Source organism: Hyla sarda, chromosome 1 (genome assembly GCF_029499605.1).
Source record: "Hyla sarda isolate aHylSar1 chromosome 1, aHylSar1.hap1, whole genome shotgun sequence".
Lineage (NCBI taxonomy): Eukaryota > Metazoa > Chordata > Amphibia > Anura > Hylidae > Hyla > Hyla sarda.
The window spans coordinates 590,999,061-591,023,435 of NC_079189.1; the positions used below are offsets into that span (position 1 = coordinate 590,999,061).

Sequence of the window (24,375 nt, forward strand, 5' to 3'; positions counted from 1 at the left end):
AAAAAATAAAAAAAAAGTTGGTTGGCTTTCCCGCTGTGCTGCGATCCAGTGGGGTGCGGTTGGCGCACGGCACATGGCAGGGGGTGATTTTCTTTCTGCTTTGCAGGTGGTGTATACCTTGGGGCTGGGCCCACGAGTGGGTGGCCTTGCTGTCGGCGACCGTTTTTTTTTCCTATCATTTTTGGGTCGCTTGGTGGCGGCTGCGGGTCGGGTTTTTGGTTTTCGTTTTGCGTAATTTTTCTGATCCGAGATTTTGCGCTAGCTTTTTTCAGGGCTATGTGGTTGGGGCACTTTTTCTTTCTCCTCGTCTCCTTCCATGGGACTTGGGTGTCCGTGTTTTTGGGTGCCTATTTTTGCGTTTCATGGAAAAAGTTTAAAATAAAGAAAAAAAAAAAAAGGCCCGTCGGTCCGAGACTGTTTAGGCGATCCGGGAGACGCAGCTCGTGCTCCATGACTGTTTTGTGAGTTCGGGGTTTGCTCTCTTTTTGTATCGGGGCCGGCGGAGGTGGATGGGGTTTCCGGAGAGGGTAGCGCTGCACGTGGGGCGCGGGCGTTCTGCATGTTATGTTGCTATTTTCGCCCAGTTTGATCTTTCCCATGTGTGTTTTTTGTTTTAAGAGCGGCTTTCCGCAAGGTGGTGCGAGTGCTGCAGCACTCTTCGGTGTATGGGCGAGTCTGAGAGAGAAGTTCACACGGGTTATTTAAAATTAAAAATAAAAAATAAAAAAATTAAAAAAATTAAAAATTAAAAAAATGGTCCTGGTGGCAGGTACCTCGGATTTCCTGGAGAGGAAATGTGTTGAGCGGATTTCCTGGAGAGGAAATGTGTTGAGCGGATTTCCTGGAGAGGAAATGTGTTGAGCGGATTTCCTGGAGAGGAAATGTTTTGGGTGTGCCGGGGGGCTGAGGTGGCCCCAGGTGTTGGCTATCCAGTTTCTCTTGGGTGGGTGTCGGAGCCCAGTGTAGGGCTAACTGGTCTCCTCCGTGGCGGTAAGAAGACGGTGAAAGCGGGGTCAACCCGGGGTAGACCTCCACACAGGACAGTGTGGCAGCACCTCTCAGGTTGGCAAGAAGCCAATCGGTGTCTTTGTTACAGTTAAATTGTTATTTATATAAGTAATTTTATAAATAAAGCTGTGGCCGATTCCCACCCACGGAAAAGTTAAATTGTTGTTGTATCAGTTATTATTTAATTAATTATTGTAATAAGGGGGAGGGGTAGTTATAGCCTGCTAGGAGCTAATTGTGTCTCAGCAGTCTGGAGGGGCAAGCTGTGCATAACTAGCTTGCCCCCTGACTGGTGAGCAGTTAAGGGGTTAAGAAATGTACAGGCAAGGTTTTTTAGCCCCCTCCCCCGCCTGTAAAACTTCCCAGTGGCTACAGTGGTATGTCCCATGGGTAGGGGGGAAGGAGTGCACCAATCAGGGGTGTAATAGTTTCCCGGGCTTTCAGAGGCCCTCCCCTGGGTATTTATAGCTGTGGTGCCTCCCTTCCCCCCTCAATCTGCCCAGGACCCGGAGTTTTGCCCTCCCTCCCTCCCTTTTTTGTATCTCTGTTTATTGTAAGTCACAGCTTGGCGGTAAGAAGACGGTGAAAGCGGGGTCAACCCGGGGTAGACCTCCACACAGGACAGTGTGGCAGCACCTCTCGGGTTGGCAAGAAGCCAATCGGTGTCTTTGTTACAGTTAAATTGTTATTTATATAAGTAATTTTATAAATAAAGCTGTGGCCGATTCCCACCCACGGAAAAGTTAAATTGTTGTTGTATCAGTTATTATTTAATTAATTATTGTAATAAGGGGGAGGGGTAGTTATAGCCTGCTAGGAGCTAATTGTGTCTCAGCAGTCTTGTCCGTTTCCTACCTCAGTGCCTCCAGCTGTTGCAATTGTTGCAAAACTATAACTCCCAGCATGCACTGACAGACCATGCATGCTGGGAGTTGTAGTTTTGCAACAGCTGGAGGCACACTGGTTTGGAAACACTAAGTTTGGTTGCAAAACACTTGAAAGTTTATTACTTAACTTAGTGTTTCCAAACCAGTGTTCCTCCAGCTGTTGCAAAACTACAACTCCCAGCATGCACGGACAGCCAAAGGGCATGCTCGGAGTTTGCAACAGCTGGATGTTTGCCCCCTCCCCCCAATGTGAATGTACAGGGTACACTCACATGGGCGGAGGTTTACAGTGAGTGCTGCAAGTTTGAGATGGCGCAAATTTTGCGCTGCAGCTCAAACTTCCAGCGGCAAACTTGCTGTGAACCTCTGCCCATGTGACTGTACCCTAAAAACACTACACTACACTGACACTAACCTAAAATAAAAAGTAAAAAACACTACATATACACATACCCCTACACAGCCCCCCTCCCCCCAAAAAATGAAAAACGTCTGGTACGCTACTGTTTCCAAAACGGAGCCTCCAGCTGTTGCAAAATAATAACTCCCAGTATTGCCGGACAGCCATTGACTGTCCAGGCATGCTGGGAGTTTTGTAACAGCTGGAGGCACCCTGTTTGAGAATCACTGGCGTAGAATACCCCTATGTCCACCCCTATGCAAATCCCTAATTCAGGCCTCAAATGCGCATGGCGCTCTCTCACTTTGGAGCCCTGTCGTATTTCAGGGCAACAGTTTTGGGACACATATGGGGTATCGCCGTACTCGGGAGAAATTGCCTTACAAATTTTGGGGGGGCTTTTTCTTCTTTAACCCCTTATGAAAAGGTGAAGTTGGGGTCTACACCAGCATGTTAGTGTAAAAAAATAAATTTTTTACACTGACATGCTGGTGTTGCCCTATACTTTTCATTTTCACAAGAGGTAAAAGGGAAAAAAGACCCTCTAAATTTGTAACGCAATTTCTCCTGAGTACGGAGATACCCCATATGTGGGCGCAAAGTGCTCTGGGGGCGCACAACAAGGCCCAGAAGGGAGAGTGCACCATGTACATTTGAGGCGATTTGCACAGGGGTGGCTGATTGTTACAGCAGTTCTGACAAACGCAAAACAATAAATATCCATATGTGACCCCATTTTGGAAACTACACCCCTCACGGAATGTAATAAGGGGTGCAGTGAGCATTTACACCCCACTGGTGTATGACAGATTTTTGGAACAGTGGTCTGTGAAAATGAAAAATAAAATTTTTGATTTGCACAGTCCACCGTTTCAAATATCTGTCAAACGCCAGTGGGGTGTAAATGCTCACTGCACCCCTTATTACATTCCATGAGGGGTATAGTTTCCAAAATGGGGTCACATGTGGGGGGGTCCAATGTTCTGGCACCATAGGGGCTTCCTAAATGGGACATGCCCCCCAAAAACCCTTTCAGAAAAACTCACTCTCCAAAATCCCATTGTCGCTCCTTCCCTTCTGAGCCCTCTACTGCGCCCACCGAACATTTTACATACGCATATGAGGTATTTCCTTACTCGAGAGAAATTGGGTTACAAATTTTAGGGTGATTTCTCTCCTTTTACCCCTTGTAAAAATTCAAAAATTGGGTCTACAAGAAAATGCGAGTGTAAAAAATGAAGATTTAGAATTTTCTCCTTCACTTTGCTGCTATTCCTGTGAAACACCTAAAGGGTTAAAACACTTACTGAATGTCATTTTGAATACTTTGGGGGGTGCAGTTTTTATAATGGGGTCATTTATGGGGTATTTCTAATATGAAGATCCTTAAAATCCAATTCCAACCTGAACTGGGCCCTGAAAAATTAAGATTTTGAAAATCTTGAGAAAAATTGGAAAATTGCTGCGGAACTTTGAAGCCCTCTGGTGTCTTCCAAAAGTAAAAACTTGTCAATTTTTTAATGCAAACACAAAGTAGACATATTGTATATGTGAATCAATATGTAATTTATTTGGAATATCCATTTTCCTTTCAAGCAGAGACTTTCAAAGTTAGAAAAATGCTAAATTTTCAAAATTTTCATGAAATTTTTAGATTTTTTACCAAGAAAGGATACAAATATCAGTGAAATTTTACCGATAAAATAAAGTAGAATATGTCACGAAAAAACAATCTCGGAATCAGAATGATAAGTAAAAGCATTCCAAAGTTATTAATGTTTAAAGTGACAGTGGTCAGATTTTCAAAAAATGCCCAGGTCATGAAGGTGAAAATGGGCTGGGTCATGAAGGGGTTAATGGTATAAAAAGTGACCAAAAATACCATGACCATTGACCATGCGGTTTAATTAATTACATATTTTTATAGTTCGGACATTTACGCACGCGGCGATACCACATATGTTTATTTTTATTTACACTGTTTTATTTTTTTTATGGGAAAATGGGGGTGATTCATACTTTTATTAGGGAAAGGGTTAAATGACCTTTGTTAACACTTTTTATTTACTTTTTTTTTTGCAGTGTTATAGGTCCCATAGGGACCTATAACACTGCACACACTCATCTCTCATGCTGATCACTGACGTGTATTAACACGCCTGTGATCAGTGTTATCGGCGCTTGACGGAGCAGTCATTCGTCGATCGGACACCGAGGAGGCAGGTAAGGGCCCTCCCGGTGTCCTGTAAGCTGTTTGGGATGCCGCGATTTCACCGCTGCGGTCCCGAACAGCCCGACTGAGCAGCCGGGTCACTTTCCCTTCAGACACGGCGGTCAGCTTTGATCGCCGCGTCTGAAGGGTTAATACAGGGCATTACCGCGATCGGTGATGTCCTGTATTAGCCGCGGGTCCCGGCCGTTGATAGCCGCCGGGACTGACCAGATATGCCGCGGGGACACCGCGTGACCGCGCGGCATATCGCAGGAGCCGGTGGAGGACGTAAATATACATCCTTCGTCGTTAAGGGGTTAAAAACATAAGAGAGTCCTGTAATTTTCATCATAGGTATACCTCAACTATGAGAGACAGAATGAGAAAAAAAAATCCATAAAATCCTATTCTCTGATTTTTAAAGAATTTATTTGCAAATTATGGTGGAAAATAAGTATTTGGTCACCTACAAACAAGCAAGATTTCTGGCTCTCACAGACCTGTAACTTCTTCTTTAAGAGTCTCCTCTGTCCTCCACTCGTTACCTGTATTAATGGCTCCTGTTTGAACTTGTTATCAGTATAAAAGACACCTGTCCACAACCTCAAACAGTCACACTCCAAACTCCACTATGGCCAAGACCAAAGAGCTGTCGAAGGACACCAGAAACAAAATTGTAGACCTGCACCAGGCTTAGAAAACTGACTCTGCAATAGGCAAGCAGCTTGGTGTGAAGAAATCAACTGTGGGAGCAATTATTAGAAAATGGAAGACATACAAGACCACTCATAATCTACCTCGATATGGGGCTCCACTCAAGATCTCACCCCGCGGTGTCAAAATGATCACAAGAACGGTGAGTCAAAATCCCAGAACCACATGGGGGGGACCTAGTGTATCACCTGCAGAGAGCTGGGACCAAAGTAACAAAGGCTACCATCAGTAACACACTACACCGCCAGGGACTCAAATCATACAGTGCCAGATGTGTCCCCCTGCTTAAGCCAGTACATGTCCGGGCCCGTATCGTGAGATTTTGAGTGAAAACCTCCTTCCATCAGAAAGGGCATTGAGGATGAAATGTGGCTGGGTCTTTCAGCATGACAATGATCCCGAACACACCACCCGAGCAATGAAGGAGTGACTTCGTAAAAAGCATTTCAAGGTCCTGGAGTGGCCTAGCCAGTCTCCAGATTTCAACCCCATAGAAAACCTTTGGAGGGAGTTGAAAGTCTGTGTTGCCCAGTAACAGCCCCAAAACATCACTGCTCTAGAGGAGATCTGCATGGAGGAATGGGCCAAAATACCAGCAACAGTGTGTGAAAACTTTGTGAAGACTTACAGAAAACATTTGACCTCTGTCATTGCCAACAAAGGGTTTATAACAAAATATTGAGATGAATGTTTGTTATTGACCAAATTTCACCATAATTTGCAAATACATTTAAAAAAAATCAGACAATGTGATTTTATGGATTTTTTTTCTCATTATGCCTCTCATAGTTGAGGTATATCTGTGAGGAAAATTACTTAAATTACATATTTGTAAGTGGGAGAATTTGCGCAATTGGTGTGCAACTAAATACTTTTTTGCCCCACCGTATGTACAATGTATCAGTCTGGTGTCCAGGCTGTTTAGCTCACAGAGCATTGTCTAGACTGGACACAATAGTCTCCACTTCTCAGCTGAGAGCAGGACTAGCTATGTACAATGTATTAGTCTGGGGTCCAAGATGTTTAGCTCACAGAGCATTGTCTAGACTGGATACAATTGTCTCCACTTCTCAGCTGAGAGCAGGACTAGCTATGTACAATGTATCAGTCTGGAGTCCAGGATGTTTAGCTCACGGAGCATTGTCTAGACTGGATACAATTGTCTCCACTTCTCAGCTGAGAGCAGGACTAGCTATGTACAATGTATCAGTCTGGGGTCCAGGATGTTTAGCTCACAGAGCATTGTCTAGACTGGATACAATTGTCTCCACTTTCAGCTGAGAGCAGGACTAGCTATGTACAATGTATCAGTCTGGAGTCCAGGGTGTTTAGCTCACAGAGCATTGTCTAGACTGGATACAATAGTCTCCACTTCTCAGCTGAGAGCAGGACTAGCTATGTATTATGTATCAGTCTGGAGTCCAGGCTGTTTAGCTCACAGAGCATTGTCTAGACAAGATACAATAGTCTCCACTTCTCAGCTGAGAGCAGGACTAGCTATGTATAATGTATCAGTCTGGAGTCCAGGGTGTTTAGCTCACAGAGCATTGTCTAGACTGGATACAATTGTCTCCACTTCTCAGCTGAAAGCAGGACTAGCTATGTACAATGTATCAGTCTGGAGTCCAGGATGTTTAGCTCACAGAGCATTGTCTAGACTGGATACAATTGTCTCCACTTCTCAGCTGAGAGCAGGACTAGCTATGTACAATGTATCAGTCTGGAGTTCAGGATGTTAGCTCACAGAGCATTGTCTAGACTGGATACAATAGTCTCCATTTCTCAGCTGAGAGCAGGACTAGTTGTGTACAATGTATCAGTCTGGAGTCCAGGATGTTTAGCTCACAGAGCATTGTCTAGACTGGATACAATTGTCTCCACTTCTCAGCTGAGAGCAGGACTAGCTATGTACAATGTATCAGTCTGGAGTCCAGGATGTTTAGCTCACAGAGCATTGTCTAGACTGGATACAATTGTCTCCACTTCTCAGCTGAGAGCAGGACTAGTTGTGTACAATGTATCAGTCTGGAGTCCAGGATGTTTAGCTCACAGAGCATTGTCTAGACTGGATACAATTGTCTCCACTTCTCAGCTGAGAGCAGGACTAGTTGTGTACAATGTATCAGTCTGGAGTCCAGGATGTTTAGCTCACAGAGCATTGTCTAGACTGGATACAATAGTCTCCACTTCTCAGCTGAGAGCAGGACTAGCTATGTACAATGTATCAGTCTGGAGTCCAGGATGTTTAGCTCACAGAGCATTGTCTAGACTGGATACAATAGTCTCCACTTCTCAGCTGAGAGCAGGACTACCTGTGTACAGGTTTGTTATCTTTGAATGTAAACAAGAAATCTCACTGACAATAAGCTTAGATCTTGAAATGATGAAGACAGTTGTTGTTTCATTTATAAACCAATAAAGCCTTACTTGCATGCAGACAGAATTTTTTAAAGGGGTTTTCTGGTCTAAAAAAAATCTATTTTATTAAAATATATTTAATACCCCAATCCCCAGAATCTCCATCACTCAGCTGGGGAATTCCGCAAGCAGAAATTCAGAAGTATGAATGGGAGTGCGGAATCCCATAGAAGTCTATTGGGCTTTCATTTGAGGTGGAATTCCGCATGCGGAAATTCTGCCGTGTGAATAGATCCTTAGGCTATGTTCACATAGAGGAATTTCTGCGTAGGATTCCGCTGAAAAATTCAGCTTGGAAATTACAAAAATTTTACTGCACAGCGTGTTGAATGGGGATTCTGCTGTCCCATTTACGCGGCCGAATTTTTGCTGCAGCAAAAACATTGAACTTGCCTTTCCGCGGTGGAATCCAATTGAAGTCATTGGGACTTTGAATTCCGGCCAGAATCTGTGTGTTCAGCGCACAAAAAATTCGCACAAATTCCGGAAAACTCAAAAAATCCGCAGCCGGCTTTACAGAATGAAATTTGAGCAGAATAACAGAAATGTTGTCATGTGATCATAGCCTCAGGAGGTGGGCTGGTATGGTGTAGTCTCCCACTACATATGTTCCCGCTGCTATTTATAGGTAGCAGTTATGTGCCTGTGGGAAAACTTTCTAAAAATTGCACAAATGTATTTGGGGTACTGTATGTTAACTTGCAAAACTGTTTGCACCACAATAACGGCATCCATTACAAGAGTGTAGTGCTTAAAATGTGTATATTATTGTATCAGATGAATGATGCTTTGGTCATGTGACTCTCCCTAGTCCAGCCTCCTCTCCTAGGAGAAGGGGTGGACCCAAAACCGAATAGTCAGTTCTAGGCCTGGTTTTTGCCAGAGTAACATCTCCTAGCTTTTTCTCCTTCTAGGCATACATACACCTAGGCCGAAGTGTTATCACTAGGGCCTACAAGCAAGTTACTGTCCTGGTCCTGTCCAAACTTTAGGGATAAAGTGCTTCAAGTCTTCAGCTCCAAGAAGGAAATTTCTGTTTTAGTCAGAGCAGAATAACAAGGCTGAACAAGGGCCTCTCTGCAATCCATTAAATGGGTATGCTGTTGCTAGACATCTTATCCCCTATCCATGCTATAGGGCAGTGGTCTCCAACCTACGGACCTCCAGATGTTGCAAAACTACAACTCCCAGCATGCCCAGACAGCCAACAGCTGTCTGGGCATTCTGGGAGTTGTAGTTTTGCAAAATCTAAAGGCCCAAAGGTTAAAGACCACTGCGATAGGGCATAAGATGTCTGATCACGGGGTCCAGCAGCTGGGATCCAGTCTCCGTGCAGACACCCGGTATTCTGAACATTATGTTCAGAAAGCTGGTTTTGGGAGGCTGTGGTTGTGACATCACATCACGCCACGCCCCCTTGTGACGTCACACCACGCCCACTCCATTTATGTTTATGGGAGTGGGTGTGATGACTGTCACGCCCCCTTCCATAGGCCTGAATGGAGTGGGCGTGGTGTGACATCACAAGGGGGCGTGGCATGATGTGATATCACAACCACAGCCTCCCAAACCCAACATTCTGAATATAATGGGACCCCCACGATCAGACATCTTATCCCCTATCCCAGTGGTCCTCAACCTGCGGACCTCCAGATGTTGCAAAACTACAACTCCCAGCATGCTGGGAGTTTTAGTTTTGCAACATCTGGAGGTCCACAGGTTGAAGACCACTGCCCTATCCTATGGATAGGAGATAAGATGTCTAGCAACGAAGTACCCCTTTAACCTCTTCAGTGACCAATGGTCAGAGTTAGTGCTGGGTGGCTGTCATTGGAGACTGTATTGGATTAGTGGAAGAGATTTCATTCCTGCACTTTGCATTACAAGAACAACTCAATTAAAGGCATATTCCAGGCAAAACCTTTTTTTTATATATATATCAACTGGCTCCGGAAAGTTAAACACATTTGTAAATTACTTCTATTAAAAAATCTTAATCCTTCCAATAGTTATTAGCTTCTGAAGTTTTCTGTCTAACTGCTCAATGATGATGTCACGTCCCGGGAGCTGTGCATGATGGGAGAATATCCCCATAGGAGCTGGACAGCTCCCGGGACGTGAGTCATCAGAGAGCAGTTAGACAGAAAACAGCAACTCAACTTCAGAAGCCAATAACTATTGGAAGGATTAAGATTTTTTAATAGAAGTAATTTACAAATCTGTTTAACTTTCCGGAGCCAGTTGATAATATATATATATAAAAAAAAGTTTTGGCCTGGAATACCCCTTTAACAGGACATTTGGGTTCACAGGGGACATCAGGTTAGTTGCTCCTCTCTCCCATGTGACATAACAGGTGAAGGACTACCACTCCCAGCTGGCCTTTAACATAACGCTCATCATTGCTGTGGTTACTACAATGGTGAGATGGGGCAAGATACAGGCAGCTATTCATTTTTACAAACAGAGATGTAAATAGAAGTACCCGGACCCTGATTCATGATCTGTTACAGGGCTCCCCATTATGCAATACATGGCCAGACAGTTTGAGTCCTCCAGAGAGAAATCTCCCAGTCCCCTCCCCTCTCATCTCTATCCGTATACTGCTGCTAGCTCTATGAGAACAGGATATTTACTAGTTAAAAAAAAAACTATATGAGGCTGGGTTTGTTTTTTGCCATTTTTTTATGTTTTAAATTGCGGCAAAAATATTGTGCTATTTTACCACAATTGTACAAATCAGTTTGGAAATTCACAACAAAAACAGCCAAAATGCTGTAAAAGTAAGTGAAAAAAAAAAGGCTGTAAAAAGACTTCAGTCAAAAAACTGCCTAAAGACTTCAAATCTTCATAAAATACCTCTACTGTGAGTATGGCCCAGATTTATCAAAATGAGTGAGAGATTTTGTCCGTAACAACCAATCACAGATCAGTTTTCACTTTACCAGAGCTTGTTAAAGGGGTATTCCAGCCTTATACATCTTATCCCCTATCCAAAGGATAGGGGATTAGATGTTTGATCGTGGGGGTCCTGCCACTGGGGACCCCCGCAATCTCAGTGCAGCACCCTCCTATAGACATAAATTGAGGGGGCAAGGCATGACGGCATGAGGGGGCGTGGCCGTGACATCATGCCTCGGTTTCGGAGGCAGTGCCCGGCACAGAATGTCGGGAGCTGCACCGAGATCGGGGATAAGATGTATAAAGCCAGAATACCCCTTTAAAAAAGTTGAGCTGTGACAGGTTGTTAGGGGCAAAATCTTTTCATTTTACTTGTCACCTGAGCTAAAACAGGTAAGCACAAGGCAAACACAAGAACCCCTACATTATTCATTATTAGCATTTGCTGCACTATATAAGCAAAAAAAATATATATATATATTCCAGAGTGCTTCTTTAAAATGCATAGATTGTTAGTGGTCCCTTGTAATCCCGATAGAGGGCCCTGAACCCATCTGGCATTTATACCATATGTTATATATGACACTAAGGTACCTAAGATTGTAATACCCGTGTTATGAAAAAATAGGTTACACCGTGCCAGCCAGAGAGTGAGTTAGAGTCCTGTTTTTTTCCCGATCCATGACTGACAGATGGTAATGATGCAGCAAAAATCATCAGAACATTTTTAGTTTACTTTGTGCAATATACAAGATCAACCGCCATGTGTGAAACGCGATGACTCAGTGATACGGACGCCGTAATTACAGGAGAAAGTCAAATTCGCTGCACGCCATCTGTCGCATTCTTGTATTTTTCAAAGCAGTGGTGAATATAGGCGAGAGGGGCTCGCGCAATAAAGGTTAAAATCCACCCCCTTTATTGTGGTGCCGGGTTTTGCCACCTAGGACATAAACGCCTTGCAGTGTCGTAGCTAATGGGGACTGGTTGGGTATGTGGCCTGGGTCCTGGATGCCATATGGGCATTTAAGAAAAAGTCCCATGCTGAAAAACTGCGGATAGGGGATAAGTTTAAGATGGCAGGGGGTCTGACCACTGCCCCCCCCCCCCCCCCGCCATCTCCTGTAAGGGGCCCTGGCTCTCCCTGAGAGTGGCGTGTTACGATCCCAGCATTAAGCGGGGGCTTCCACACCCCTCTGGAGGGAGCGGGGGTCGTGACATGCCGCTCTCGTACAGGAGTTCATCAGTGGATCCAGCGGTCAGATCCCCGCGATCTAAAACCTATCACCTATCCTACAGACTTCTCCTTTAATGAGTACCAACCCCATAACACCTGGCCGCTATACCAATCACTCAGGACACCACTGTGGCTACTGATTGGTTAAATGGGCACTGTCAGATCCAAAAACTTTTATATGTTATTACTGATTAAAAATGAAAGACCCTTTGTAATATGGTTGTTTAAAATTCTTTAAATAATTAATGAAAAAACGGCTCCTGAAAATCCCCCCACTAGGGGTCCCAATATCTACTGGGACACTAACCAGTCCTGCAGCAGCATCCGGCTTGTCCATGAGTTATGGACAAGAGATGAGTCATGGACAAGGCTGCATGGGCTGACAAACCAATCACTTCCCACCACCACAAAGGAGGGACACGCCCCCTTCCACCACACACTATTCACTTTCCACCACGAAAAGGAGGGACACGCGCCCTTCCAGGTACGGCGGCATGGCAGCTGTGGGTGACTGGTGGAGTAGAGTATAGCTTTTTCATTATTTTTACACTACCCGCAGCCTTGGAGCATTTATTTTTCCCCAGACATTTTCTTTAAGGTAGCCATACACCTTTAATTGCTGTCGGCCAAATGTTCGGCCATAGAACATTGTCATCAGAAAAAGACCACTTGGTCCACCTAGTCTGTCCTTATATTATTTACTTTTTCATTTTTTATCTTTGGATAGATACATGGTCATCCCAGACAGGTTTACATTCACTTAAAGGAGTACTTCAGAGAAAGTGAACTTATCCCCTATCCACAGTATAGGGGATAAGTAGCTGATCGCGGGGGGTCTGACTGCTGGGACCCCTTCGATCTCCGGGACGGGACCCCGTCTCTCTCACTGAGGAGCGCATGTCGTCTACCAGTAGATGGCACGCGCTCCATTGATTTCTATGGAAGCGCCGATGATGCCCAAGTGTCGGGTCCTGTCTTGGAGATCGCAGGGGGATCCCAGCGGTCACCCCCCCCCCCCCCCAATCCCCTATCCTGTGGATAGGGAATAAGTACATTTTTTGCCGATGTTCTCCTTTAATGTAGATTTACCAACCACATGTGCTGGGAGTCCAATGAACCCGGTCTCGCTCAGAACTTTAGGGGTCTTGCCACCCAGTACAAATGGGAATGGGACCAGTCAGAGCTGGACCCTCTTCTTTCAAAGGGCACCAAAGCAGCCACATGGTATGTACACCCTTTTTACAATGTCCATGAAAAATCATACAGTTATGCACTTGATCATTCACCTGCTCAGCCAAACATGAATACTACTTACAAACATCTCCTTCGCCTCCAGTTGCCCCTAAAATAGAAATTATTTTTGTTATTTATTTATTTTTAAATGCATAACATTATAAAACACATCAAGTACATTAAAGTTGTACTCCGCTGCTCAGCGTTTGGAACAAACTGTTCTGAACGATGGAGCCGTCGCCAGGAGCTTGGAGCCAGGAGCACAGCAAATGACATAGGTACTGATTGGCCAGAGAAGTAAGGAAAAAGAAGCTCTGTGTGTGCTACTGGCAAAGAACCTTGCTCTTGTCCCAGCCCCTGAAATATTGAGAATGAGAAACGGCTGTGTACCAAGGAGTGGGCTCATAGGAACTCAAAAACAGCAATGAGGGCCCAAATGTCACCTAGTCAGCATTAGCTTTATTAAAGGCGATCACCATTACTTTGGCACAAAATATTAAGGGTTTGTTAAAAAATTCCCTACTGTGGACTTCATATGAGAATTTTGACACAAGTTTCAAAACTTCTATTAATTTTAATGATGCAAAAAGAAGTGACGTCACTTTTTTTGGACGCCAAAAAAATCTGCAACACTGTCTTTGAATGCTGCATGGATTTCTCAGCGTGGTGTGGAAATGACCTTCGAAGTCAGTGGGGGATGCTTTTCCATGCTGATCTGGATCTGCAAGGATTCTGCGTCTAAATGAATGTAAACTGTGGCTGTGTGAGCATGCCCTAAGCCACCCGAGACGTGGCACATTGAAAACTGTCTAAATTGTCTTGAAAGATGCACTAAAATGTATGTCATGTATAATAAAGAGTGTGCATGGGCTGAGCACTGCCCGAACCAGGTGCCAATGATCGGCACTACTTTAACAGGCCTATATAATGGTTATTGGGCAGGCATGAAAGATCTCTGGGTCATGTGTGTGGCCCTCAACTTCAATTATTCATCGCCTGCACATCCCCTCTTACACAGGGTGACGTGTGTCCGATGAACCAGAGTTTTCTGGCAAGTCAAAACCATGTGATCGGCCAATGGCTGACCGCTGGGAATATTACACAGACCAAGTATTGGACTATTTGTCTGGCCCATGTTATAGGACTTTAAAGGGGTACTCCTCTACTCAGCGTTTGGAACAATGCTGGAGCAGGTGCCGGGAGCTTGTGACGTCATAGCCCCGCCCCCTCATGACGTCACGCCCCGCGCGCTCAATGCAAGTCCATGGGAGGGGACGTGACAATGGATAAGGTCCTCACTATAATACCGATAGCGGACACTTGGTATAGACCATAGTTATCTAGTTAAGCTGTTGTCAGGGCCATATATTTGGTTGGGGCTGTGTCTGGTACTGTCTAGTACTGCTGTGAGATGCAGTACCAGACACAGCCACAACCAAATGTATGGCACTGTGCCGGATAAACAATGGCTGGAGTGACACAGACCCTCTTTGGACAGATACTGATGGCCTATTTTAACCCCTATAAGCACTGTTCACTTAGATATGTTGTATACATTATACTGCAGTGCAGTTAGTTGCAGCTTTATTAACCAGTAATATTTAATAAATTATAAGAGATAATGCTAGAAATATTCCCGTAATTATGTGACGTACCATATTCAACATATCCAGCTTTAGCGGAACGTCCTGAGTCTGCTGTTTCACGTGTTTGCCATTAATTACTTCAGTGTAGAAAACCTACAAGAGAGACATGGAGGATTACTCTGAGGGCCCCGGCGGTAATAAATAACATAATTAAACTTCTAAGATTACAGGATAATGATGAAGGTGTCACAACAGCCTCACATTAACAGCGCGCTAGAATATGTATTATAACATCAAATTAAATATTTTAAGTGGCTATCCAGGAAAAAACTTTTTTATATATATCAACGGGCTCTAGAAAGTTCAACAGATTTGTAAATTACTTCTATTAAAAAATCTTAATCCTTCCAGTACTTATGAGTGTCACGATGCCGGCTGGCAGGTAGTGGATCCTCTGTGCCAGAGAGGGATTGGCGTGGACCGTGCTAGTGGACCGGTTCTAAGCCACTACTGGTTTTCACCAGAGCCCGCCGCAAAGCGGGATGGTCTTGCTGCGGCGGTAGTGACCAGGTCGTATCCACTAGCAACGGCTCACCTCTCTGGCTGCTGAAGATAGGCGCGGTACAAGGGAGTAGGCAAAAGCAAGGTCGGACGTAGCAGAAGGTCGGGGCAGGCAGCAAGGATCGTAGTCAGGGGCAACGGCAGAAGGTCTGGAAACACAGGCAAGGAACACACAAGGAACGCTTTCACTGGCACTAAGGCAACAAGATCCGGCAAGGGAGTGCAGGGGAAGTGAGGTGATATAGGGAAGTGCACAGGTGAACACACTAATTGGGACCACTGCGCCAATCAGCGGCGCAGTGGCCCTTTAAATCGCAGAGACCCGGCGCGCGCGCGCCCTAGGGAGCGGGGCCGCGCGCGCCGGGACAGAACAGACGGAGAGCGAGTCAGGTAGGGGAGCCGGGGTGCGCATCGCGAGCGGGCGCTACCCGCATCGCGAATCGCATCCCGGCTGGCAGCGGAATCGCAGCGCCCCGGGTCAGAGGACGTGACCGGAGCGCTGCCGCGGGGAGAGTGAAGCGAGCGCTCCGGGGAGGAGCGGGGACCCGGAGCGCTCGGCGTAACAGTACCCCCCCCCTTGGGTCTCCCCCTCTTCTTAGAGCCTGAGAACCTGAGGAGCAGACTTTTGTCTAGGATGTTGTCCTCAGGTTCCCAGGATCTCTCTTCAGGACCACAACCCTCCCAGTCCACTAAAAAAAATTTTTTCCCTCTGACCTTTTTGGCAGCTAAAATTTCTTTGACCGAGAAGATGTCCGAGGAGCCGGAAACAGGAGTGGGAGGAACAGATTTGGGAGAAAAACGGTTGAGGATGAGTGGTTTGAGAAGAGAGACGTGAAAGGCATTAGGGATACGAAGAGAGGGAGGAAGAAGAAGTTTATAAGAGACAGGATTAATTTGACACAAAATTTTGAAAGGACCAAGATAGCGTGGTCCCAACTTGTAGCTAGGGACACGGAAGCGGACATATTTAGCGGAGAGCCATACCTTGTCTCCAGGGGAAAAAACGGGGGGAGCTCTTCTTTTCTTATCCGCGAACTTCTTCATGCGTGATGAAGCCTGTAAGAGAGAATTTTGGGTCTCTCTCCATATGATGGAAAGGTCACGAGAAATTTCATCCACAGCGGGCAGACCAGAGGGCAAGGGAGTAGGGAGGGGGGGAAGAGGGTGACGGCCGTACACCACGAAAAATGGGGATTTGGAGGAAGACTCAGAGACCCTGAAGTTATACGAGAATTCGGCCCATGGGAGGAGATCTGCCCAGTCATCCTGGCGGGAGGAAACAAAATGTCGCAAATAATCACCCAAGATCTGGTTAATCCTTTCTACTTGTCCATTGGACTGGGGATGATATGCAGAAGAAAAATTTAATTTAATCTTGAGTTGTTTACAGAGAGCCCTCCAGAATTTAGACACGAATTGGACGCCTCTATCCGAGACAATCTGCGTAGGCAACCCGTGAAGACGAAAAATGTGTACAAAAAATTGTTTAGCCAACTGAGGCGCAGAAGGAAGACCAGGAAGAGGGATGAAATGTGCCATTTTGGAGAATCGATCAACGACCACCCAAATAACAGTGTTGCCACGGGAAGGGGGTAAATCAGTAATAAAATCCATACCAATCAGAGACCAAGGCTGTTCGGGGACAGGCAGAGGATGAAGAAAACCAGCGGGCTTCTGGCGAGGAGTCTTATCCCGGGCACAGATAGTGCAGGCTCGCACAAAGTCCACAACATCCGTCTCCAGAGTCGGCCACCAATAGAAGCGGGAGATGAGTTGCACAGATTTCTTGATACCCGCATGACCTGCGAGATGGGAGGAGTGACCCCATTTGAGGATTCCGAGGCGTTGGCGAGGAGAAACAAAGGTCTTTCCTGGAGGAGTCTGCCTGATGGAGGCAGGAGAAGTGGAGATCAGGCAGTCAGGTGGAATGATGTGTTGCGGAGAGAGTTCAACTTCTGAGGCATCCGAGGAACGAGAGAGAGCATCGGCCCTAATGTTCTTATCGGCAGGACGAAAGTGAATCTCAAAATTAAATCGGGCAAAGAACAGAGACCACCGGGCCTGGCGAGGATTCAGCCGTTGGGCAGACTGGAGGTAGGAGAGGTTCTTGTGGTCGGTGTAGATAATAACAGGAGAACTTGATCCCTCCAGCAGATGCCTCCATTCCTCAAGTGCTAATTTAATGGCTAGAAGCTCTCGATCCCCGATGGAGTAGTTCCTCTCCGCTGGAGAGAAGGTCCTAGAGAAAAAACCACAAGTGACAGCATGCCCGGAAGAATTTTTTTGTAGAAGAACAGCTCCAGCTCCCACTGAGGAGGCATCAACCTCCAATAGGAAGGGTTTGGAAGGGTCAGGTCTGGAGAGGACGGGAGCCGAAGAAAAGGCAGACTTGAGTCGTTTAAAGGCGTCTTCTGCTTGAGGAGGCCAGGACTTGGGATCAGCATTTTTTTTGGTTAAAGCCACGATAGGAGCCACAATGGTAGAAAAATGTGGAATAAATTGCCTGTAATAATTGGCGAACCCCAAAAAGCGTTGGATAGCACGGAGTCCGGAGGGGCGTGGCCAATCTAAGACGGCAGAGAGTTTGTCTGGATCCATCTGTAGTCCCTGGCCAGAGACCAAATATCCTAGAAAAGGAAGAGATTGGCATTCAAACAGACATTTCTCAATTTTGGCATAGAGTTGGTTGTCACGAAGTCTCTGAAGAACCATACGGACATGCTGGCGGTGTTCTTCTAGATTGGCAGAAAAAATTAGGATATCGTCCAGATATACAACAACACAGGAGTATAACAGATCACGAAAAATTTCATTGACAAAGTCTTGGAAGACGGCAGGGGCGTTGCACAGTCCAAAGGGCATGACCAGATACTCAAAGTGTCCATCTCTGGTGTTAAATGCCGTTTTCCACTCGTCCCCCTCTCTGATGCGGATGAGGTTATAGGCGCCTCTTAAGTCCAATTTAGTGAAGATGTGGGCACCTTGGAGGCGATCAAAGAGTTCAGAGATGAGGGGTAAGGGGTAGCGGTTCTTAACCGTGATTTTATTAAGACCGCGGTAGTCAATGCAAGGACGTAGGGAGCCATCTTTTTTGGACACAAAGAAAAATCCGGCTCCGGCAGGAGAGGAGGATTTACGGATAAAGCCCTTTTTTAGATTCTCCTGGACGTATTCGGACATGGCAAGAGTCTCTGGGGCAGAGAGAGGATAAATTCTGCCCCGGGGTGGAGTAGTGCCCGGGAGGAGGTCGATAGGGCAATCATAAGGCCTGTGAGGAGGTAGAGTCTCAGCTTGTTTTTTGCAGAAAACATCCGCGAAGTCCATATAGGCCTTAGGGAGACCGGTTACTGGAGGAACCACAGAGTTACGGCAAGGGTTACTGGGAACCGGTTTTAGACAGTTCTTGGAACAAGAGGACCCCCAACTCTTGATCTCCCCAGTGGACCAATCCAGGGTAGGGGAATGAAGTTGAAGCCAGGGAAGTCCAAGGAGAATTTCCGAGGTGCAATTGGGGAGGACCAAAAGTTCAATCCTCTCATGATGAGATCCGATGCTCATAAGAAGGGGCTCCGTGCGGAAACGTATGGTACAGTCCAATCTTTCATTATTTACACAATTGATGTAGAGGGGTCTGGCGAGACTGGTCACCGGGATGTTGAACCTGTTGACTAGAGAGGCCAAAATAAAATTTCCTGCAGATCCAGAGTCCAAGAAGGCCACTGTAGAGAAGGAGAAGGCAGAGGCAGACATCCGCACAGGCACAGTAAGACGTGGAGAAGCAGAGTAGACATCAAGGACTGTCTCACCTTTGTGCGGAGTCAGCGTACGTCTTTCCAGGCGGGGAGGACGGATAGGACAATCTCTCAGGAAGTGTTCGGTACTAGCACAGTACAGGCAGAGGTTCTCCATACGGCGTCGTGTCCTCTCTTGAGGTGTCAGGCGAGACCGGTCGACCTGCATAGCCTCCACGGCGGGAGGCACAGGAACAGATTGCAGGGGACCAGAGGAGAGAGGAGCCGAGGAGAAGAAACGCCTCGTGCGAACAGAGTCCATATCTTGGCGGAGTTCCTGACGCCTTTCGGAAAAACGCATGTCAATGCGAGTGGCTAGGTGAATAAGTTCATGTAGATTAGCAGGAATTTCTCGTGCGGCCAGAACATCTTTAATGTTGCTGGATAGGCCTTTTTTGAAGGTCGCGCAGAGGGCCTCATTATTCCAGGACAATTCTGAAGCAAGAGTACGGAATTGTACGGCATACTCGCCAACGGAAGAATTACCCTGGACCAGGTTCAACAGGGCAGTCTCAGCAGAAGAGGCTCGGGCAGGTTCCTCAAAGACACTTCGGATTTCCGAGAAGAAGGAGTGTACAGAGGCAGTGACGGGGTCATTGCGGTCCCAGAGCGGTGTGGCCCATGACAGGGCTTTTCCGGACAGAAGGCTGACTACGAAAGCCACCTTAGACCTTTCAGTGGGAAACAGGTCCGACATCATCTCCAGATGCAGGGAACATTGGGAAAGAAAGCCACGGCAAAACTTAGAGTCCCCATCAAATTTATCCGGCAAGGATAAGCGTATCCCAGGAGCGGCCACTCGCTGCGGAGGAGGTGCAGGAGCTGGCGGAGGAGATGACTGCTGAAGCTGTGGTAGTAACTGTTGTAGCATAACGGTCAGTTGAGACAGCTGTTGGCCTTGTTGCGCTATCTGTTGTGACTGCTGGGCGACCACCGTGGTGAGGTCAGCGACAACTGGCAGAGGAACTTCAGCGGGATCCATGGCCGGATCTACTGTCACGATGCCGGCTGGCAGGTAGTGGATCCTCTGTGCCAGAGAGGGATTGGCGTGGACCGTGCTAGTGGACCGGTTCTAAGCCACTACTGGTTTTCACCAGAGCCCGCCGCAAAGCGGGATGGTCTTGCTGCGGCGGTAGTGACCAGGTCGTATCCACTAGCAACGGCTCACCTCTCTGGCTGCTGAAGATAGGCGCGGTACAAGGGAGTAGGCAAAAGCAAGGTCGGACGTAGCAGAAGGTCGGGGCAGGCAGCAAGGATCGTAGTCAGGGGCAACGGCAGAAGGTCTGGAAACACAGGCAAGGAACACACAAGGAACGCTTTCACTGGCACTAAGGCAACAAGATCCGGCAAGGGAGCGCAGGGGAAGTGAGGTGATATAGGGAAGTGCACAGGTGAACACACTAATTGGGACCACTGCGCCAATCAGCGGCGCAGTGGCTCTTTAAATCGCAGAGACCCGGCGCGCGCGCGCCCTAGGGAGCGGGGCCGCGCGCGCCGGGACAGAACAGACGGAGAGCGAGTCAGGTAGGGGAGCCGGGGTGCGCATCGCGAGCGGGCGCTACCCGCATCGCGAATCGCATCCCGGCTGGCAGCGGAATCGCAGCGCCCCGGGTCAGAGGACGTGACCGGAGCGCTGCCGCGGGGAGAGTGAAGCGAGCGCTCCGGGGAGGAGCGGGGACCCGGAGCGCTCGGCGTAACAATGAGCTGCTGAAGTTGAGTTGTTCTTTTTTTGTCTAAGTTCTCTCTGATGACACCTGTCTAGGGAACTGTCCAGAGTAAAACCAAATCCCCATAGGAAACCTCTTCTACTCTGTGCAGTTCCAGAGACAAGCAGAGATGTCAGCAGAGAGCACTGTTGCCAGACAGAAAAGAACAACTCAACTTCAGCAGCTGATAATTATTGGAACGATTAAGATTTTTTTTATAAAAGTAATTTACAAATCTGTTTAACTTTCGGGAGCCAGTTGATATATTAAAAAAAGTTTTTTCCTGGAATACCCCTTTGACACAAATAAACCTGCCTGGGAAAAATCAGTGGGCCAACCATTAAAATAAAGACATAATAAGTTGATTAAAATACAGAGTAATCAATACAAAGGGTAAAAGGTAAAACATGGCAGGTGGATAACTGTAGGGGGTGCCGAGGTTACAGATGGATCTGGCCCTGGGGTCTGAGGAGGTCCTTAAGGTGCCTCTATGTTTTTTTTAGGCAATTATCCATGTGACAACAAACAAACAAAAAAAAATCTTAAGTTTAGTTTTCAGTTTTCCAGTACATACCGTTGATGGACATTTCCTGTTCTCTACCGCTGACTTTCTAACTTTGCCATATAGACTGGGACAGAGTGAGCATAGTCATCTCCTTTCGATTAGATGTTGGTGGATCTGATAACAGCTTCATTGTACTACTTGAAGCTTAGATAAGACAGGATAGCAACACTACACCTGGATAAGGTTCTGTATACTGCTCCCCTGTCACCCCTGGTCTCTGGGGGGAGGGGCTGTTGTTACCATCACTTAAATGGGCACTCTGATTAAAACTAATTTTTGTTATTGCACTCCTTATGGTTAACAAAAAATCTTTCTAATATACTTTGTTTAAAGAAATTGAAGTTTTCTGTTTTATTTGTGTTTTAAAAAGCTGCCACTAGGTGTCTCCTAGAGCACCCCCCCAAGATAGAGGCAGTGAACTGGGAGGATTATAAAATGTCTCAGGTTAATGAGAGGTTCTCTTTAAGACCAATACTGTAACTGTAACGCTTGCAGTTGGTAGCCGCCAGCGTGTGCCGCGTCCCTCTGCCTATCATGGCTGAACTACTTGCACGGCTCCTCCTCCCTGCAGGGTCCGGACTGATTCTGCTCCCCCTCCAATCCCTGACTGACATCACATATTTAAGAGCGCAAGTGGGTGAAAACCAGGGGAACACTATGACTGCACTCCCAAGTTTGGCCCTACACCAAACAGGTCCACAGTAGCAGCAGGTCCACACCCGTTGGGGCGTTACAATATTCTATGACATTTCTCTGACCATTCACTCCCATTTATTGCAGCATTTATGTTCCTGGATGACCCCTTGTCTATGGAATGCCATAACACATATGCAACACCAGGGGCACCATAATAAGTATGTAAAACCTCGGACACCATAACAAGTTCATACCTCCAGGGGGTGCCATAAAAAGTAGTGTGTAATTTAGGGGGGGAGGGATAACAACCATATAACACTTAGGGAATAATTAGTGCCATAATATGTATGTAACACCAGGGGCAGCCATAACAAGTAGCAACACCAAGGGGCCAAATAACAAATATGTAACACCAGAGGGTGTCACAAAATGATAGATTTAGAATCAGGAAGGAATTGCTTTCCCTAAAATGAGAAAAAAAAATCTTCTTCATGGGGTTTTTGTTTTCCTCTGGTCAACGTTATAGGGTAATAGAGGGAACTATATTGATGTTTCTCTATTTTCAGCATTACAAACTATGTAACTTTTTTTTTTTTACAAGTATCTAATGACAGGTTCTGGCATAAGTAATACTGTATATAACAGCAGGGGGCACCATAAAAACCAGATGGGGCTCCATAACATGCCTACAGTATGGGGCTCCATAACGGGCATATAAGACCAGGGGACACCATAACATGTATGTAACAAGGGTGTCATAACAAGTATGTAACACTAGGGGTGCCATAACAAATATGAAATTGCAGGGGACATCATGACAAGCATGTTACAGCTGTAGGCAACATAATAGGTATGCGACAGCGAGGGGACCCGTGATATGTAACTGGTAGGGGGCGCCATAACAAGTAACCACTTTTATAATACAACGGCAATGATGCTGTGTGCAGCCAACCAGAGAAGTGTCCATTACTTTATTATGTCTATGTCTGCCTACAGCTATGAAGGGGGCTGTATTTTGGTTTAGCACTGGGCTGCAATACCACCAGCAACCTATGGATAGGTGCGGGTGCTGTTTCTTGGGAAGAAAGTAGCCAAGTCCATCTAATCCTATACCACTCCCTTCTACTAGATATACCCCAACGGGTCCTATGAAGGGGGCAGTCATCATGGTTGGTTATTGATGTTCTCATGCGTTTCACACATCCTGGTGATTACACGTAGGGTCTCCGAATTGTATAAGTAATGATGACAGAGGGGGAGGTGTGCGGAGCGTCTCTTGTAGATACACAATGATCTTTCTTTTTCATCTTTCTGCGAGCTCATTCCGGCTACATCCTCTTATTGATTTGTCTGTCTGCCCCATTGTTACTAATTAGGTGAACATTGTCATCAAAGTGCAGCGTCCGGTCTGGGGGGACCCCATTGCCTCTCCAGTGTTACCTCCAGAGAATAAACTCATTTTCTGCGGCAATAAATGGCAGCGCTCTACGTCGCCTATCTTTTCAGCTTCGATCTACAAAGTGTGGCTCTGACTAATGATCCCGGCAGGTAGAATCCTCCTCCTTTAAGAATGTTCTTCCCTTCTACATTTAACTTCAAGCACCTGTAATTTATGACTTAATTTCTCTTCGATAGATTTAATTGTTCTCTCGCCTTAAACCCATTCCGATCCCCCGGGGACCACGTACAATTAATTTCTACACTGCCTTCTCCTGGTAATTTATAAACCTTGTCTCTCATTGTTTTGGTCTGTGGTAAATTTTGTGGAGCTTCTGTAGTTTATGCAGAGAGGTTTTAAATATGTCGCCCCTGAGAAACAAAAAGGATGAGAAAATGTATCTGGCGAAGTGGTGGAAGCTATAAAACATGCAACTCTATTACTCTGCTACTCCACTTATTAGACTGATGGATGGAGCCTCAATGAGGTCACATCCTTGTGTTTCCTGATATCTGCTGAAGGGGATCATCCCAAAATGTAAAGTTATCCCCAATCCACAGGAGGTGGTACAACCCCTAGGACCTCCACAGATCATGAAAATGGGGGTCTCATGTCACTCAAGTGAATAGAGCGGTTGTGCACATGTTCAATCACTCTCTATAGGGCGGACGAGGATAGGGGAGTACCAATAATGTTCATACACAGTCAATGGAGTGGTGACCAAGTATGCGGGATGCTGCTTCATTCACTTTGGGGACAATTGTCCTCCATTCTTGTGATATTTGGGAGTCCCTGCTGTCAGACCCCCACTGATCAGCTAGTTTTCACTTATATCATGGATAGGGAGAGATGACTGTCAGCCGAACAAACAGGCATCTGAAAAATGTATGACCACCTTAAATGGGCACTGTCAGATAAAAAAACAATAATCATTCTATGTTAGTACTGATAAAAATTAAAGACCTTTTTTAATTTGGTTATTTAAAAATTTTGAATATTCAATAAAGAAAACAGATCCTGAAAACCCCACCACTAGGGGTCCCAATACCTACTGGGACACTAATCAGTCCTGTAGCAGCATC

At 46.1% G+C, this 24,375-nt stretch overlaps 1 protein-coding gene and 1 long non-coding RNA gene across 4 annotated transcripts in view; one reads left to right on the forward strand and one right to left on the reverse strand.

The window, feature by feature from the left end:
- Positions 1-24,375, reverse strand: part of EGFLAM (EGF like, fibronectin type III and laminin G domains) — a 167,153-nt gene that overhangs the window by 93,719 nt on the left and 49,059 nt on the right. For 2 of the 3 annotated variants that reach the window (XM_056546224.1, XM_056546215.1), the window contains exons 3-4: positions 14,666-14,749; positions 13,093-13,119 (exon numbers count right to left, since the gene is read on the reverse strand). In XM_056546224.1, the coding sequence (XP_056402199.1) occupies positions 13,093-13,119; positions 14,666-14,749 (111 nt within the window). Of the gene's footprint in view, positions 1-13,092; positions 13,120-14,665; positions 14,750-21,541; positions 21,561-24,375 lie in introns of those variants that run through there. The other variant, XM_056546231.1, reaches the window with a different exon arrangement.
- Positions 1-24,375, forward strand: part of LOC130295456 (uncharacterized) — a 76,240-nt gene that overhangs the window by 50,452 nt on the left and 1,413 nt on the right. The gene's annotated exons all lie outside the window — the stretch shown is intronic.